Source organism: Felis catus, chromosome E2 (assembly GCF_018350175.1).
Source record: "Felis catus isolate Fca126 chromosome E2, F.catus_Fca126_mat1.0, whole genome shotgun sequence".
In the NCBI taxonomy this organism is placed as follows: Eukaryota; Metazoa; Chordata; class Mammalia; order Carnivora; family Felidae; genus Felis; species Felis catus.
The window spans coordinates 18,036,274-18,054,792 of NC_058382.1; the positions used below are offsets into that span (position 1 = coordinate 18,036,274).

The window sequence follows — 18,519 nt, forward strand, 5'->3', positions numbered from 1 at the left end:
TGTGATACTTGTGGACATAAAAACACACACACACACACACACAGAAGGGAATACTAAACTGTGTTTGTGGGCTCAGGTACATTTCATGGACATGTCCATGGACCAGAAAGATACACTTAAATTCCAAAATAATATTGCTTCTGGCGAAGAAGAGAGGAAATTCAGTGAGAGAGAAACATAATGGGAACATCAACTTAAAAAATCTGAAGAAATGTGGGGTGCCTGGGTGTTGCAGTCAGTTGAACGTCCAACTTTGGCTCAGGTTATAATCTCATGGGTCATAATCTCATGATTTGTGGGTTTGAGCCCTGCGTCTGGCTCTGTGCTGAGAGATCAGAGTCTGGAGCCTGCTCTCTCTCTGCCCCTTCCCCATGCACGTACACTCTCATTCTCTCTCTCTCTCTCTCTCTCTCTCTCTCTCTCTCTCTCTCTGTGTCTCTCTCTCTCTCCAAAATAAATAAACATTAAAAAAAAATCTGAAGAAATATTGGTGCACCTGGCTGGCTCAGTGAGAACATGGGACTGTTGATCTTGGGGTTGTAAGTTCGAGCACCACATTGGGCATAGAGATTGCTTGAAAACAAAATGTTTTAAAACATGAAGAAATATGATTGTTAACAAGCATTTACTCTGCATGATGGGTATATGCATATTTGTTATGTTTTTAAGTCTTCACACTTAAACTTTTGATTTGAATTTTAAAAATAATTGAAGAAGGACTGATCGCCACTGTGAGCAATTGAGGAATGATATATCTTTTGGTTGCGAGCGACTGACAACCCAGTTCAAACTGGCTTAAGCTCTTAAAGAGGGAGAATTTTTGGTTTTCAGATCTGAATAACCCCAGAGTATGTCTTGCTTTGGGATTTCAAATGCGTGGACTGCTTTCTTTCTAGTTGACCTCAGCATCTCTCCTCAAAGTGGTCCCAAGGTGAGTTCAGTAGAAGAAGGGGTTCTTTCTCCTAAATGGTTAAAAGAGAAGGGCCCGGCTAGCTTTCCTTGGCCTGGGTTGAGTCACATACTCGGGTGTGAACCATCACTGTGGTCAGATGGGCTCTGCTGATGGCTCGCTCTGGCCCTGGGTCACACCTCTACCCCAGAGTATGAAGGAGGGGGTGAAGCCAGCTGCACCAGACATCACAGTTGGGGGTGGTGTGGGAGCGGTGCTGTCGCCACTGAAGGGGGACGCCAAGAAGGCCAGAGCAACAAATGTCCACCTTGAATTGCCAGCTCACTTTTGAAAAGGGATTGCAGAGCGTGTTGTGATAAAGCTGGAATCTTCGAGTCCAACAAACAGTTTGCCCTTCGCCACTTGCCTCTTATCACTCTGCACCCTTTCCCGGGTAATGGGGCTTCCTCATGGGAGTGATACTGGAAATGCCTGAGTAGGGCTCTCAGTAGACGTCCCGTAAGCCATCAGCTCCCCACCCGAGTCGGGGTGGGGGCGTAGACTCTGCCAAGTGAACTGGGAGCATTGCAGGTGTTTTGCAAATAGGATGGAGTAGATGGATTGAAAGCACGTTTAATATCATTTTGTCTTTGCCAAATAATACTTACTTAATGTAACGTAAACTACAAACAGTGTGCAGTTTATTGTTGTTACTGTCAAAAAGTCATGCCTTCAGCGATTGTGAGGTGCTCACTAGGGGTGTGGTTTCTTGAGCCCAGCTCGAAGAGAAAGCTGTCCCCTACATTTACATAAACCAAGTGACCTGACTTCATGCCAAAGTCCCTTTCCAGTGGAAGTTTGCCCTCACCACCCTCAACTTGCAAACCAGAGAGGGCTGAGGAGACTGTGCTAATGGTATCTTCGAGCCTTTGTTTTTCCTCCTTAACACCACGCTCCAGGAACCGTGGATCTCCCAGGAGGTGCGACGGGAGTAGCCCTGAACTTAGACTGTATGAACTACCTGTTACCGAGGACCCCGGCGGCCACCAAACTGGGGCTGTTACTGGGGCTTTGTGAAGCACCCCCCCCCCCCGCCAAAAATAAAGCACACTCAGTATGTTCATAACTTTTGTCCCGACAAGCTGTCTTTGATCTCTGCTGATGAAAATCAAACGTGCAGGTTTTTTTCAGGATGCCGTAGGCCAAATAGAATTAGTATGGAGATTTCCGGTTTGTCCAACTTTCAAGAGAAGGAACCCTACCTGTATTTTGGATCAGCATACCACCACCTAAGTGCAGATGAAGTGATCCTCATCCACGGAACAAGAAGAAAAACGCCAGTTCAAAGGACCTCTGGAACAAGACTCTTGACTAGCATAAAGCGGCGAGCGCACAGTTCTGTGCAGGGCAGCTGTATCCGACCCATCTAGGCCGGTCTGTTACTCTTTTAGCTCATGACGGGGTGACAGGCAGACTTTAAACTCACATCTCCAAAAGTTTAAGTGGCATGAAACTTTATGAAGTTGTGAATCATTCAGTGCCGATACACCAGGAAGCACACTGTTTCTGGACGTGCAGTGGCATCCAGCAGAACCCGCGGAGGCCCCCTTGGCACACTAGATCAGCAGTTCTCAAACTTGTTCATCGCAGGAGCCCTTTATACTCTTTAAAATTACTAGGGACCCCAAAGAGCTTTTTAAAGTGTTATGTTCCAGCCATTGACATGTACCACATTGGAAGTTAAAACAGAGGACATTTTACTTTTTTAATGTTTGTTTATTTTTGAGAGAGAGAGTGTGAGCAGGGGAGGGGCAGAGAGAGAGGGAGACACAGAATTTGAAGCAGTCTTCAGGCTCTCAGCTGTCAGCACAGAGCCCGATATGGAGCTCAAACTCACAAACCGCGAGATCATGACCTGAGCTGGTCAGACGCTTCAGTGACTGAGCCACCTGGGTGCCCCAAAACACAACATTTTAAATATGTAGTAATTTATTTAAAAATAATCAGAAAACCATTACATGTTAATATAAAGACATACTTTCATGAAAACAACTAAATTTTCAAAAGAAAAAATCCTAGGGAGAAGAGTGGCACTGTTTTACATTTTTGCAGACCTCTTTAGACCTCAAGCTTCACAGAAGGCAGCTCTATTCGCAAAGCTGTTATCCTATCACATGTCAGGTAGCTGCTGAAAAACTCCACTGTGCATTCATTCGTGGAAGGATGGGAGAGAAAAAGGCAATTAGCATCTTAATATAATTATGAAAGTAGTTTGGACTCCTCAGATCCCAGAGAAGTTATGGGATCCTAGGGGTCTATAGACCACACTTTGAAAACTGCCCTATAGGAGTCACATAGTCGAATGCTGTCTAGAACACCAAGGGAAGAAGGAAGAAGGGGAGAGAGGAACCAACTAAGGAACGCTTAACATGTTAAAACATCTAAAATAACCACTAAAATACGAAACACAGAGTATATGATTTCCAATTCAGTGATATGAGAAACAAATATGAGAATGATATGAGAAATGAAAAGAAATAAAAAAAAAAAAACTTAATCCCAAAGGAAGGCAAGAAGAGAGAAAAAAGAAATATAAGAAGGTGAAGAAAATAGCACAAAATAAGATGGTAGGCGTTTCATTTTTTTTTTTTTTCTTAAATGTCTGTGTTCACTGTGATAATTCATCTGACTGTTACAATTACTATCAGGCCATTCGCAGTATGAGTGTATATTTCAGTATGTGGGTACACTTCCATGGAAGTGATTAAAAATAAGATGGGGCAGGGACACCTGGGATGGTCAGTCAGTTAAGCATCCGACTTTGGCTCAGGCCATGATCTCACAGCTGGTGGGTTGGAGCCCCACATCGGGCTCTGTGCTGACAGCTCAGAGCCTGGATCTTACTTCAGATTCTGTCTCCTTCTGTCTCTGCCCCTTCCCTGCTTGTACTCTTATCTCTCTCTCAAAAATAAATAAACATTAAAAATTTTTTTAATTAAAAAAAAGATGGGGCAGAAATAAATCCAAGCATATTGGAAATTATTTTTATATAAGTATAAATGAATAAAACAATACAGGTAAAAGACCAAGACGGTTGAATTGTCAGACCATATTACATACAAAACATCCAGCCACTGTATATATTGCTTGTAAAAGATGCACCTGACCTAAGGATATAGAAAGTTGGAAAGTAAAAGGATGGACAGTGATGTAGTGGGAAAATACTAACCACGAAAACAAGTTGGTGTGGCTATATTTATATCAGACCAAATAAATTTTAAGGCAAAAGGAATGACCAACATTTCATTTTAGCAGGAAGACAGAACTACGAGGAGAAGTAGACAAGTTCACCATCACGGAGGAGCAGGTAACACACCTCTCCATGTAACTGGTAGATCAAATAGAGCAAAAGTAAATAATGGTTATAAGGATTCGAACATCACAGATGAACAAATTTGATCTAAGGTGTGCAGAGACAACATGCACCTGACGATCGCAGGATCTATGTTCTTGTCACACCTGGAACGTTAGATTGACAATATTCCAGGCCCAAAAGCAATTCTCAACAAACTTCAAAGAGTTGGAACCATTCAAACCATATTCTCTGGCCACAGTGCCATTTGGGTAGGAACAAGTAACGAAAGGATCAAGAAGAATTTGTATGCTTGAAAATAAAGAAAATGTCTAAACTTGAGTCAAAGGAAAAAAATCCTGTGGAAATTAGGGCCTATAAGAACTTAAAATAGTGAAAATTATGCAAATGCAGGCTTGTAGCATCCCACTGACACTGCACTTCATAGTCTCACATGCTTGCGATAGCAAAGAACAGAGGTTAAAGATGAACGAATGTCAACTTGAAATATGTTAGAAAGCGAGCAACTGAAAAGACTCCATAAAGTAGGAGGAAGGGAACAACCCAACACTGACGAAATAGAAAGCATAGATAAATACCAGAGAAGGCCTTGGGCTTTTGAAAAGATGAGTTTCAACAGATTTCTAGCAAGATAGATGACGCAAAAAAGAAGACACACATACACAGTGTTGGAGACTGAAAATAGGGCAGAACTACTGAAGAGTATCCTGACCCGAGTTTCTTCACACCAGAGCTGACTCTTCCCTCAAGGACTGTTTCTTTTCTTGCCCGTTTCATAGACTTGAGCCAGCAACCGCTTTGGCTGGGGGGCTAGACCTCCGGGCTCCCATGGCAGGATCCTGTCTGACTCTCCAGACTCCTGCCTGTGCTAGACGTTCAGACCTGGAGCGTGGAGCACCCCCCACCCCCCACCCCCCCCGCCCCGCCGAGTCAGGGCCAAGGATTGAGCAAAAAGCTTTGCACCGGCTGAAGGAATGCTACCATCATATAGCTACTGAATGGGGAGAGAATTCCAAGGATAAGAGGGCTGTGGCTGACCAGGAGGCAGTGCCGGCCACAAATAAGGAAATGTCATAACTGCCAGGAAACAAAACAAAAGCACCGACCCAGTGGATGAGTTGGATTTGAGAGGTCTACTGCTCTTCTGTGCCTCTTAAGCTAGGCACAGGTGAACTCACCCCAGTTCTGTTTCACTGTTCCCCGTTTGGAGCCCTCCCCGCAAAATGTTTCCCCGAGCTGGCAGAGTTAGTCTCCTGTGAAGCCGACATTGGCCATACCCAAAGTCTCATCTCCTCTCTCTGCGGCGGCTTCTCCAGCTTTTCTCCTGCAGCGCCCTGCTAGCGAGGCAGCCCAGCTCTGCAGACTCCGTAGCCTCCTATCCAAGGCTTTGCGCATAACTGAGGAGGAGAAATAGAAAACCAAGGGGTCGATGCAAGCATTGAGAGCACTGAGCAACACAGCGTACACCCGCCAGTTTTCACTTTTTCCCTCTAAGAACCCCACCACGTGAGACACATTGTAGGGCCCAAAGCAGACCAGGAAGTTGAAGAGGGTCACGGCGGCCAGCGCCACCGCTCTCCAGCGCTTCTGCGTCCCCACTTGGGGTCTGGAGAGCATGATATGCACAAAGCGCCAGTAGCAGAAGATAGTGACCAGCATGGGGATGAGGAAGAGGGTGAGACACAGCTCTAGCCGCACAGGAAGCAATATGGCCAGTTGCTCTTGGGTGAAGTTGTCATAGCAGAGAGGGAGGCCGTTGGCCTCACCCCCGACCTTGTTGGCTGGTAAGTAATGGACGATGATCACAATGCTGCAGCGTCCGAAGGACAAGAGGCAGGAGACCAGAGAGGCGATCACTCCGTACACGGGTTGACGGGACTGCTTGTACTGCACGGGGAAAGCCACGCTGCGGTAGCGCTCGATGCTGATGCCCGCCAGGAGCCACGTGCTGTAGTAGATGCTGCTGTAGAAGCCGTAAGCAGTGAGGGCGCAGAGGACATCCCCCAAGGGCCAGAAATCGTAGGCGGCCTCAACCATCTTGAAGGGCAGCAGCAGCAGCAGCAGGAGGTCCGCCAGCGTCAGGCTGAGCAGGAGGATGTGGACGGGCGCAGGGTGAGGTTGGTGGACCCGCCCCACGAAGGCCCGCAGGGCCAGGAGGTTGGCAGGGAGACCAATGAGAAAATACATTATGTAGACAAAGAGAAGTCCCAGGCTGTGGGGACTCGGGGCCATCCTTCCTGAAGAGACAGAAAATGAGGTCAGAATCCTCTCTGACCATGGGCTTCCCAGCCCCAAACCAAGGTGACTCCATTGTCAGCCTCAATGTGTCTCGTCTCCCTGCCTTGCCGAGTGGTTGTGGCTGACCCTTCAAAACTGAGCACTGCTCTGCTTCCTGTGCTTCAGGGAGAAAGAAGGCCTCCTTGCTCCCTTGCACAATTACTTCTGGAAGGAAGAAGAGGAAAAGAAAGGAGAGGAGAGGTGGGGAGGGGAGGGAGGGAGGACAGGACGGAAGAAAGGAAGGATGATTAGTCTCCTAAACGTTGTGATGTCTTAGAAGTTCCCACAGGGAAAGTTCTGAGGTCTCCAAGTCCCCACTAGAAAGGCCCCTTTGTGAGGGCAGTGAGCTCATCTGTCTTGTTCACCACTGTGTCCTAGGACCTGGGACTGTGCCTGGTACATAGTAGGTGCTCAACACTATCTGTTGATAAATGAATGGCTGTATGAACAGAGGGGAAGGAAACAGCTGCTTCATTACCTAAAGGGACTAAGCCTGAGGCTGTCCCCGAGTTTCTCCAAATTTTGCTCAGCCTGGTTGTGGTTTCTTTCTTTATATTTGCCTCTTTTCTCTTTCTTTTCCCTCCACAAGTCTTTGGGCTTGAACAGAAGACTCTCAGCTTCACCCCTGCAAATGAGAATTTGGTCAGGCCTGAGGGATGGGCATGTTGAGCCCGAGGTGAGTCCCAGACACCCAGCTTCTTGATTCGACGCAGAGCCCTTCAAAGAAAACCTGTAGGTTTTGGGGCGGGGTGGGGGGGAAGGGCTAGGGATGGGAGGGATCTGAGCTGGGCCAGGTCGGCAGGATCCCAGCTCCGGCCATGCCTCCTGTCAGTCACATGACTGGGAAAATCACTTAGGTCCTCGTATCACAGATAACCATGATTTCTCTAGAAGTACCACAATTCCCAGCCTGCTACCTGCAAATGCACCCTTTCTCGCTGCCTGAAGAAAGCACATGTATGTGAGTTTTATGTCGATCGAGTATAACGTTTAATCTCTTATGTATCACTAGAAGGGAGACATTTAAAATAAAACTTGAGTCCTCAACCTGTTACTGCTAGCATGTTACTGGTGTCCCATCTAGGTATCACGTTCCCAGAGCAGAGCATCTGAAGGAGAGGGCCAGGTGAACAGGGTCATTCCCATCTAGTTGGGGCTGAGCTCACTTTTCGTTTTCCCACCCCTCTCACCTGCCCCCGGCCCCCACCAACACCACCAGCTCGCCATTTGACTTGTCCTGGCCCCTTTCCCATCTCTGACCTCTCGTCCTATCTCCTCGGAGAGTAAACTCCATACTCTGCCCCCCCTTCATAAGTTTATCTACACTCACTCCTTCCTTCTGTCCCATCCCTTTGTGGGCTTGTGATCCCAATGACCTCTTCCCTGAGCACAAGCAAAGTTGGGTGTCTTGCCTTTTTCTGGAGACAGTCGGATGGCTTTTCAAATTCGTTGGGTCTCAGGAGCAGGAAGAACTTTGTCTAACTGGACCACCTTTTTCTCTTCCACAAACACGAGACTTTTATACCTGGATGAGTCACGTGGTCAAAGAGAGGAAGGTCAGTAGCTGAGCTCTTCCCAAGGCAGTTTGACCCTCTGGATCCCCCACCAAATTCTGTCCCCACCAAACGTATTTCTCCCAGAATCCAGATCACAACTCTTCTTTTGGGCTTCCTCCTCTTTCCCCGTTTCAAGTAATCAATTCTGTTTTGCTGTGCATGGGAAATTATTCCAGTTTTGACCATGTGGCCTCTTCCTGCTCCTTCCACTCTTTCTGCACCCTTTCCTTCCCCATCTTTTCTTTCAAGGCCCCTGACATAATCAGTTTCCTGTTCTCTTTCTAGGAGGCTCTTCTGAAACTCATTAGTGTCCTAAGCACTGTCTGACTTCCTCTGGCCCATCAGGTCCCTTCCTTTTTCTATTTTTTTAATTTTTTAAAATATTTATTTATTTTTGAGAGAGAGAGAGAGAGGCAGACTGCAAGTGGGGGAGGGGCAGAGAGAGAGAGAGAGGGAGACACAGAATCCAAAGCAGGCTCTAGGCTCCGAGCTGTCAGCACAGAGCCCGACGCAGGGCTAGAACTCACGAACTGTGAGATCGTGACCTGAGCCGAAGTTGGATGCTTAAACGACTGAGCCACCCAGGCGCCCCCCAGAAAGCATCTCTTATTGCCTATCACTCCCCACGTTGGTCCCCAAGTGATCTCTCTGTGTTCCTGTAGGCTGGCCTTCCCTAACCTACCCTGTACCTGTCCTAAAATGGGCATTCAGGAATTGGTTTTGATGCTTGATACACATGGGCAAAGGGAACATAATTATCTTTCACTCTCTACCAAATTAATTTGTACCATGTTGCTGTCTGCATTTGATTGAGCGACAGAAACTTACTGGAAAGGTGAAGAGTGCTGCCACATAAGGCTGCTCTCATCCTAAAATGCCAGGGGAGGGTCCTCCTTTCTCCACCCCTGTCCCCAAGGAGCTGATTCCCCAGTCAGAACAGAGCCGAAGAATCTATTAGCAGGTGCTAGGACCACGGGAGACCACGGGAGTCTGTGAGCCCACCCTTGGGATGTTGGCCTTCCCATGGGATGGGGTGGCGTCTAGGTAAGATTGGCTCTTCCGCAAGGGACTGTTTTGAAGTTTGTCCATAGAAGAAAACCAATGTACAATTCCTCGCATGTCACAGGCACTTGCATAACTGGAGTGAAAGGACAAGAGCTGGGGGTGCCCAGAAGAGCTTGCCAGCTGCCGACACAAGCGACAAGGAGGTCAGAACCTGCACTTTTTGTCTTCCCTTGTATCTCCGTTCTGTCACCCAAGCCAGCAGTGTTGGGACGTCCGTGGTGCTCAGGTCCCAGGGTCACCGGGGTAGAAAGGGGAGTGCAGACTAAACTGTTTGAGAGAACCAGCAGGCTCCGTGGAACTCGCACACAGCCGCGTCACGGGGGCGGGCCACGCAGCATCCCTACTTTCCTTCAGTGAAGCGTTGCCCAGGCTGCTCACGGCTGATTGGCGCGTGGGCTTCCTCCACGTGCCTCACCTTTCACATCACCGCACCCCCCAGTTGTCAGACGCCCTGAGCCCTTGCTCCCTGCAGACCCTGCTCTAGGCGCCGCGGACATGGGCGAATGGGACAGAGAGTAATCAGGGAAACCATCCAGGGAATTTCAAGTGAAGGAAGGAAGCAGAAAGGGAAATCAAGAGGGAGGCTGGTGTGGGGCTTTTGGGGGAGAGAGCTGTCAAGAAAGGCCTGGGCTAAGCAAGGATGTTCGCAGGGAGGAGAGGAGCCAGCCATGGGTAGAGCGTTGCAGGTAGAGGGGACAGCGGGAACAGACTTGCTGCGTCAGAGGAACCGAAAGGAGGCCAGGGTGGCTGGGTGCAGAAGCCAGGTCAGGCCGCTCAGCCTGTGGGCGGCGGTGAGAGGGCCCAGGAGGGAGTTAGAGAGTGCTGACTGTCATCTGGAGTTGTTCGACCTCAGAGGACAGACAGCTGTCACATCTGCATCCGTTGATCTTATCTCCCTCTCTTGCTCTTTGGTGTGTCCCAATAAGCTGCCCTAGCCAGGCAGAAGCTGACGGCCCCCTTCTTGTTCCTCCTAACACACATCACTGTGTCTTCATCACTGTCCTCTTCAGCATCAGCACCAACAGATTGGGGAAAGGCCAGAGGGGGTTGCTGAACATGAAGTCTCTGGGAAACATTTTAAGAGGCTAAGGAACAATGGTGTCCAGTCACACGCTCAGTGGCATGCGCCACCAGGGGAAGGGAAGGGAAGGGAAGGGAGGGACATGGGCCCATCCAGGGAGCAGGGTTCAAGGTAGTCACTGCCGTACTTGCTCTTGAGCCAGCCCCCTGGACAGCTCAGCCCACTGTGGTTCAGCTGCACCCCTTGGAGCCACGCAGTCGAAGATGGAGAAACCTCACCTGTTAGGAAATTAAGGTTTTTCCGGCCGCCACCCCCTCCGCCGGCTGCTGCCTCTGCGTGCCCTGGCTTCCCACGTCTCGGGAGTGGGGCCCTAGGGTACACAGGTTTGCCACCCCCTCCTTCCAGTTACTCAGACCAAAACCCCAAGACAGAGCTGTGATTCTTCTCTTCCTCTGCCATTTATTCCGTGAGCAGACGTCTTCCGCTGTCTCTTCACAATATATCCCCAATCTCACCACTGACCACACCCTCCGCTGCCACCCTGGTTCGTGCTGTCATCCCCATCGCTCGCCTGTGTCCCTGAACGATCTCCTCCTGTCTGATCCCCCTGCTACTCCTGTTGCCCCTTCAGTCTGTTCTCCACATGGCGGCCAGAATGGTCCTGTTAGAACCTAAGTAGTCACATCCCTCCTCTACTCAAAACCCTGTGACCTCCCCATCTCTTGTCGATGCCACAGTCCTTACCGTGGGCTGCAGGCTCTACTGTGTTGGCTTCCTGTCCCTGTCACTCTCTGACCTCATCTCCTGCTCCTCTCTCTCCCCTCGTTACTTGGGACACTTCTCTGGAGGGTGCGATTTGCTGATGCCTTTCAGAATGAAAAACCCCATACCATCTGGTCCAACACGCTGACATCTATGAGTTTATTATATGGATGTACTTTCCCGTGTGCATGAAGTACATCCTCACAGTGTTCTTTGTCTGTTTGTTCTGTGATAATAAAAGACTGGGAACAACTTGTATCCGTCAGTAGGGATCTGATCGAGTAAAAGCCATGGGGCACCCAGTCGGTAGACCCGCCATGCACCTGCTACAGGTAACCAGGCAGATCTGCATATGCCAGCGTAGATCAAACTGCGAGATGTATTGTTAAAAGGAAAAAGCATGTCGTAGGAATGGCGAGTCGCGCGAGAGAAGGGGACACACGCCCACACATTGACTCAGCGAGAGTTTCCTGAGCAGCCCCCATGCTACCACCCTCGCCAGTGCTGGGGAATCAGCAGCGAACAGGCCTTGCTTCGCGGAGCTGACATTCCGTTGGTGCAAGGCAGTCTGCAGATGGATCGTAGCATCAGCCGGGGGTTGGACTGGGGCCAAGAAGGAAGACAGAGATGGGGGCAGAGGGCGAGTCTGCGAAGGCCTCTCAGAGGAGGTCATGTTTGAGCAGAGACCCGCAAGGAAGAAGAGAATGAGGTGTGAGACTGTCGTGGTGTTCCAGACGCAGGGATGGCAAGCCCCAAGGGAAGCCGGTGTGTTGGGAGAGGCCAGGCAGGCCGGAGCGGCAGCAAGGGGACGGGGAGAGGGCAGAGTTGTGCTAATGAAGTCAGGTGCTCAACAGGCCCGGGACCACGTGGGGCCTCGTGGCTGTGGAGTGACACCTGGAATATGGCGGGCAAAGGTGTGAGGTAAGCTGTTTCACGTTTCCAAAGGATCCTTCTGGATCCCGGGTGAGTGTAGATGGGGGACGGGACACGCATGAGCCGTGGTTTGTCTCTGGAAAGGAGAACTGAGTGTTGGGATGGGAGGGAGACTTTTCTGTGTAGATCCTTTTGTGCTGTTAGATCATGAGATCGAGCCCCATATTGGGCTCTGCACAGACAGCGTGGAGCCTGCTTGGGATTCTCACTCTCCCCCCTCTCTGCCCCTTCCCCACTCGTGTGCGCGCGTGTGCGTATGTGTGTGTGCGCACGCATGCACACACTCTCTGTCTCTCTCAAAATAAAAACATTTAAAAAAACCAAAAAACTTTTTTCTGGGTGTGTGTGATCTTAAAAAAAAAAAAAATTAAAAGCAAGAGAAAACATCCACAGCTAACATTTACTGAGCATTCTTCACGAGCTGTGCTGTGTGTCACACAAACACCTGTGATTAAGCAGAGACGGTCCTGTACGTGATAGAGTACATCCCACACCACCCAGCCAGAGCCTTCTCTTCTGTTGGGCTGCCCCAGGTGGGAGAGTGGATAGGACCAAGGTAGACATAAAAAAGGAAGAGGACGGAGCTACGGGCCTCCTGGCCATTGGATCCCCACCCATCCCCACCCATACTTGGCATTATCCAGCTTCTGGATTTTTGCCAGTTGAATGGCTATCAAGCAGTGTCTGTTTGCTGTTTTAATGCATCCCCATTTTACTGATTACTAATGGGTTTCACATCACTCAATAGGATGCAGGCTCTCTTAGCCCATAATCACCGTTCTGGACAGCGTCTCAGTGATGGCTCTTAATTGCAGCAACAGAAGCCAACTCTGCTAATTTAGAGATGATATGATAACATGTTGGGTAGCTCAGAGATCTGCCAGGAAGGCTGGAGAACGAAGCTTGGAGAATAAAGGGAGCTGTGCAGTCAGGACCACGTTAAAAGCTATGCCACCCCACCCAGTCCAGTGAGGGCACAGGAGCCCCTCCCCTTCAAACCCACACACGCTGTGGCCCTAGAGTCACATTCTATTTGCCACCACTGCTGCCACCGCCCGGACCAATTCCCTGCCGCCTTCCTTCTTTGTACCACTTTGTAGCCTCAGATTCTGAGTTTGGGAGGCTGAACCTGATTAGCTAAACACAGGAGAGGTGCCCAGAAAACAAGGTCCCAGCGTTATCAGCTTCTCTGGTGGGAGCCAGGCTCTGCTTCCCACCAAGACTAAAGATTCAGACATGGGCAGTTCCCTAAACACGGGAAGGGAGTCAGGTGCTGGGGAACTGAAGGATGCTCAGTGTTCTTACAGCAGGGCCCCTCAGCGGTCAGGACGGCCTAGACCACTTCCATTTTTTGAAGTTCCCAGTCTATGAAGAAAAAAAAAAAGGTGACGATATTCTCAAATGGGGTTGTAATGGTAGAACAGCCTCTTACCATGAAATAAGAAATGGGACTGTACCATTCAGAAAATAGTTGTAGGATTTTCTCTGCCTGCTTTTTGACAGTGTGCGGTGAAGTGTAGAACCAGAAATGAGCCATGGGTTTAAAAACTAGGTCCTGTCAAGATATTTGTGTGACTGTATGTTTAACCTCACCTGGGGATCACGTCCTAAGAGTAAACGGGCCCGGGGCCAGATGCCCTGCAGGCAGGCACCGGGGTGAGCCTGGTATCAGCGGATGGGCCGGGCCTGCCTGGCTCAGAGCACAGGCGCTGCCCTCGGGCGGCAGCCCCTCCCTGCACTGAAGAGAAATCTGCTTCTAGAAGAGGCAAGTACTACCCTACCTGTTGCGCTGATGCAGAATTCCGAGGAGGTGAATTCTGCACCCTGAGGCCATCTCAAATGGGATATAGCCGTGTTATGGAAAGAGCGGGACTTGACAGATGCCAGTAAACCCCAACTTCGTTTCTTCCCCCACAACCCTTCGTCCTGTGGTAGCGCGACTTCTCGAGGGCCCTGGCTCCTGTGGGTACTCTTAGACGGTAAGAGTCCGGTCTGTGGAATAATCACGTAGCTCCAGCCCGGTGTAATATCAAAGTTCCCAATTCTGTTCCGGGGAGCACTTCTCCCTCCCGGCTCTGCAATGTCGCCGACTGACAACCTGCAGAGGAAGGGCCTGGCGCGGTGGGATTTCTCTTTCTTGGCTCCGTCTGGTCTCCTGTGCTCTCCTACTCGTTAGCTACAGCTTTCGGCCCCTCCCCGTGGGCAGAGAGGATGCAGGAGGGGCCGGGAATGTCTAGCTGGCCTGGTACGGTTATGACCTGGGGCTGATGCCCTCTGGGCGGGACGTGTCTAGTGCTGACTCGGTCTCCAGTGGAGACCCTTTGCAGGTTCTTGGACCTCCCAGCTGGAACCTTTCTCTGCGTTTCCTTTGGATGTGAGTGCCTCCTCTGCCCGGTCACTCAGTCCGGTCTCTGCTCCTGGGTCTCCTCTCTGTGGGACCTCACTGGGCCTCCGGGCTGACTCTTGGGTGGGGTCATTCATGAAATGACTAGACTGGCTCGCCAGCAGAGGGTCCCCCTTTGGTCCAAGGGGACCGTGGACCGTACCATTGTCAGTAGGACAGCAGCTCACCGCCAGTGTGGCCGCTTGTCCTGGTTTGATTTTTCCCAGCAAGCTTCTGGCACCAGCCTTCGCGTCCTCTAAACTCCAGGGACATGTCAAGCCCTGCCGGTGGCTGTCTTCAAGCCCATCTGTTGTGCATTATGTGCGAGCAGGAAGCTCCCCGTCGTCCTCCCGCTGGAGTCAGAACACGGTACACTCGCAGCGTTCCAGAAAGTTTTCAGTGTCTCCTCTTCCACGTCCCAGTTCCTTGTATCTGGCCTAGACGTGGGCCTTGAACCAGGGCTGATAAAACCGGTTTCCAGAGTCCGTGTGGATGGTCTAACGCCTTCCATTGGATGGGGATGTGGTGGCACTTGGCGTCTGTTGATCTTTTTTCTAAGTTACCACGTTAATTTTCATTTTACAATGTATTTTAGTTGCATATGGTTGACACACAACGTTACATTACTTTCGGATGTACAACGTAGCGATTCCCCAAGTTTGTATATTATTCTGTGTTCAACACAAGTATAGCTACGGTCTATCCCAATGCATCGCTATTATGATATCATTGACTCTGTTCCTTGTGCTGTGGCTTTTATCCCACGACTTATTGATTCCTTAGCTGGAATCCTGTCCCTCCCATTCCCCTTCACCCATTTTGCCCATCCCCCCACCCCTAAGCTAACTTTTTTTTAAAGTAATTCACTGAATATATTGAGTATATACCAGGACTAACCAGGGTAGGGGGTCAGATACTTTGAGTACAGGCCCCTCCATTCTGGATTTTATTTTTTTTATTATGTTTTTAATTAATTAATTAATTTTAAATTTACATCCAAGTTAGCATATAGTGCAACAATGGTTTCAGGAGTAGATTCTTTAATGCCCCTCACCTATTTAGCCCATTCTCCCTCCCCCCACAATCCCTCCAGTAACCCTCTGTTTGTTCTCTATATTTAAGAGTCTCCTATATTTTCTCCCACTCCCTGTTTTTATCTTATTTTTCCTTCCCTTCCCCTATGTTCATCTGTTTTATTTCTTAAGTTCCACTTAAGAGTGAAATCATATGATATTTACCTTTCTTTGGCTGACTGACTTTGCGTAGAATAATACACTCTAGCTCCATCCACATTGTTGCAAATGGCAAGATTTCATTCTTTTTGATGACTATATATATGTGTGTGTGTGTGTATGTATGTATATATACGTGTATATCTATTAAATATATATATGTCAAATATATATATATCTCTCAAATAAATATACACACACACACACACACACACACATATACACACAACGCACACACACACACCACATCTTCTGTATCCATTCATCAGGTGATGGACATTTGGGCTTTTTCCATAATTTGGCTATTGTTGATAACGCTGCTGTGAACATTTGGGCGCATATGCCCCTTCGAATCAACATTTTCATATCCTATGGATAAATACCTAGTCATGCCATTGCTGGGTTGTAAGGTAACTCTATTTTTAATATTTTGAGGAACCCCCACACTGCTTTCCAGAACAGCTGCGCCAGTTTGCATTCCCACCAGCAGTGCAAAAGTGTTCTCTTTTCTCCACATCCTCACCAACATCTGTTGTTTCCTGAGTTGTTAATTTTAGCCATTCTGACAAGTGAGAGGTGGTAACTCATTTTGGTTTTGATTTGTATTTCCTTGATGGTGAATGATGTTGAACATCTTTTCATGTGTCAGCTATCTGGATGTCTTCTTTGGAAAAGTGTCTGTTCATGTCTTTTGGCCATTTCTTCAGTGGATTATTTGTTTTTTAGGTGTTGAGTTTGATAAGTTCTTTATAGATTTTGGCTACTAGCCTTTTATTTATTTAATATGTCATTTGCAAATATCTTCTCCCATTCCATCAGTTGCCTTTTAGTTTTGTTGATTGTTTCCTTTGCTGTGCAGAAGGTTTTGATCTTGATGAGGTCCCAATAGTTCATTTTTGCTTTTGTTTCCCTTGCCTCTGGAGACCTGTCTAGTAAGGAGTTGCTGTACCCGAGGTCAAAGAGGTTTTTGCCTGCTTTCTCCTCTAGGGTTTTGATGGTTTCCTGTCTCACATTTAGGTCTTTCATCCATTTTGAGTTTATTTTTTGTGCATGGTGTAAGCCTAATTAAAATTAAAAGTTTATTTTTTGTGTAAGAAAGTGGTCCAGGTTCATTCTTCTGCATGTCACTGTCCAGTTTCTCCAACACCATTTGCTGAAGAGACTGTCTTTTTTCCACTGGATATTCTTTCCTCCTTTGTTGAAGATTAGTTGGCCATACATTTGCAGGTCCATTTCTGGGTTTTCTATTCTGTTCCATTGATCTATGTGTCTGTTTTTGCAAGCACCTGAAACTTCTGTGCCCTATTCTGTGTTCCAGCTTGGTCAGAATCAAGGTGGTGAATGTTCCTCCACTATTTTTTTTTTTTTTTTAATTTTAAAAGCTTACATAATCATGCAAGAATACATCCTTCTTGTCAAAGGATTCAACAATACAGAAGTGAAATGTGAAATGCTACTTCACTTCTCCAATGCACTTCTTCCTTTCTAGGGGTAATCTGTTTATTTATATCCATATATGTACATATAGAAATGTAAAGTTTTAAAAATTGCATAGATGGAGTAATACTATGCATATTGCTTTGAAACTTCATTTTTCACTATTTAATATGTCTGATGAACTGTCACATTATTGAAGTTTTCAGTTCTTTTGTAATGACAAACAGTGCTTCAGTAAATGTCTGTCTGGCTGTCTATCTATCTATCTAAATACATGTATTTTCGTTACATGTATTAAAATTTTTTTAATGTTTATTTACTTTTGAGAGAGAGAAAGAGAGAGAGACAGAGAGACAGAGTGCAAGCGGGGGAGGGGCATAGAGAGAGGGAGACAGATTTTGAACCAGGCTTGAAACACAAGATCAAGACCTGCACCAAAGTCGGACACTTAATCAACTGAGCCACCCAGGCGCCACTGGTTAGATGGATTTTTAGATATATAATTGATAGAACTCCTGGGTCAAAGAGATGTTCTTTAAAATTTTTGATAGCTATTTATGTATTACCTTCCTGAAAATGTTCAGTAATTTACATTCCTACCAACCATGTATGAGGGTACCCATTTCTGTGCACCTTCTCCAATAGTGGATATTTTGAATCTTTAATATTTTTTGCTAATAGGATGGGTAAAAATAATGATGTCTTATTGTTTACGATGTATTGCAGTTGATTACAATGTGATGTATTGTATTGATTACATGTGAAGGATTCTTTCTAATTAAGTGATCCGAACCCATTTCGCATCAGTGGGAGGGAATGGGCTATTCAGTAAATTATGTTGGGATAGTTGAGTATACGTTTGAAAGAGTTACAACTTGACAATAAAAGTAAAATCCAGCTATGCTGAAGATCAGATATATCTTTTAAAACTATAGAAGTTGTGTAGGTATTATATAAGATCGTTTTTAAGCCTTGCAATTGAGAAGGCTTTTTTTCTAGCATGACATAAATGTAGAAGTCATGGAAGTAATGATAAACTTTAGTACATAAAAATATAAAGCTATGGGAAAAGTTACTAACAAAGTAAAAGACCCCATCTTTCTGCATATAAAACTGAAAAAGCATTTGTAAATGCAAACATTGATAGATATGCAAATACCCTGCAAACTAATAAGAAAAAGGCAACTATAGGAAAAAAGATAAATGACTATATTCGATATGCAAATATTTGCTACCTCATTTTTTTTAAGTTTATTTACTTATTTTGAGAGAGAGAGCATGCATGCATGCACACGCGCAAGCCAGAATGAGGCAGAGAGAGAGAATCCCAAACAGGTCAGCATGGAGCCTGACATGGGGCTCAAAATCATTAACTGTGAGATCATGACCTGAGCCCAAATCAAAAGTCAGATGCTTAACCAACTGAGCCACCCAGGCACCCTGCTACCTCACTTTTTATAAGAGAAATCAAAAGTAAAATAGTACTGAGGGGATGCTTAATTTTATGTATGAGCGTGGCTAGGCCACAGTGCCCATGTATTTGGTCAAATGTTATTCTAGATGTTTCTGTGAGGATACCTTTGGATGAGAC

The 18,519-nt window shown here is 47.2% G+C and overlaps 1 protein-coding gene and 1 long non-coding RNA gene across 5 annotated transcripts in view; one reads left to right on the forward strand and one right to left on the reverse strand.

Annotated features, from left to right (window-relative positions):
- LOC109494624 overlaps positions 1–18,519 on the forward strand; it is a 72,329-nt gene that overhangs the window by 48,373 nt on the left and 5,437 nt on the right. For 2 of the 4 annotated variants that reach the window (XR_006590839.1, XR_006590838.1), the window contains exons 4-6: positions 4,202–4,256; positions 7,129–7,215; positions 9,222–9,303. This is a non-coding gene — a long non-coding RNA (uncharacterized LOC109494624). Of the gene's footprint in view, positions 1–4,201; positions 4,257–7,128; positions 7,216–9,221; positions 9,304–10,383; positions 12,141–18,519 lie in introns of those variants that run through there. The other 2 variants (XR_002149615.3, XR_006590840.1) reach the window with 2 other exon arrangements.
- Positions 5,508–6,494, reverse strand: LOC101100526 (free fatty acid receptor 2-like). Its single transcript, XM_003997981.4, has one exon. It carries the CDS (start codon positions 6,492–6,494, stop codon positions 5,508–5,510), a length of 987 nt encoding a protein of 328 aa, XP_003998030.2.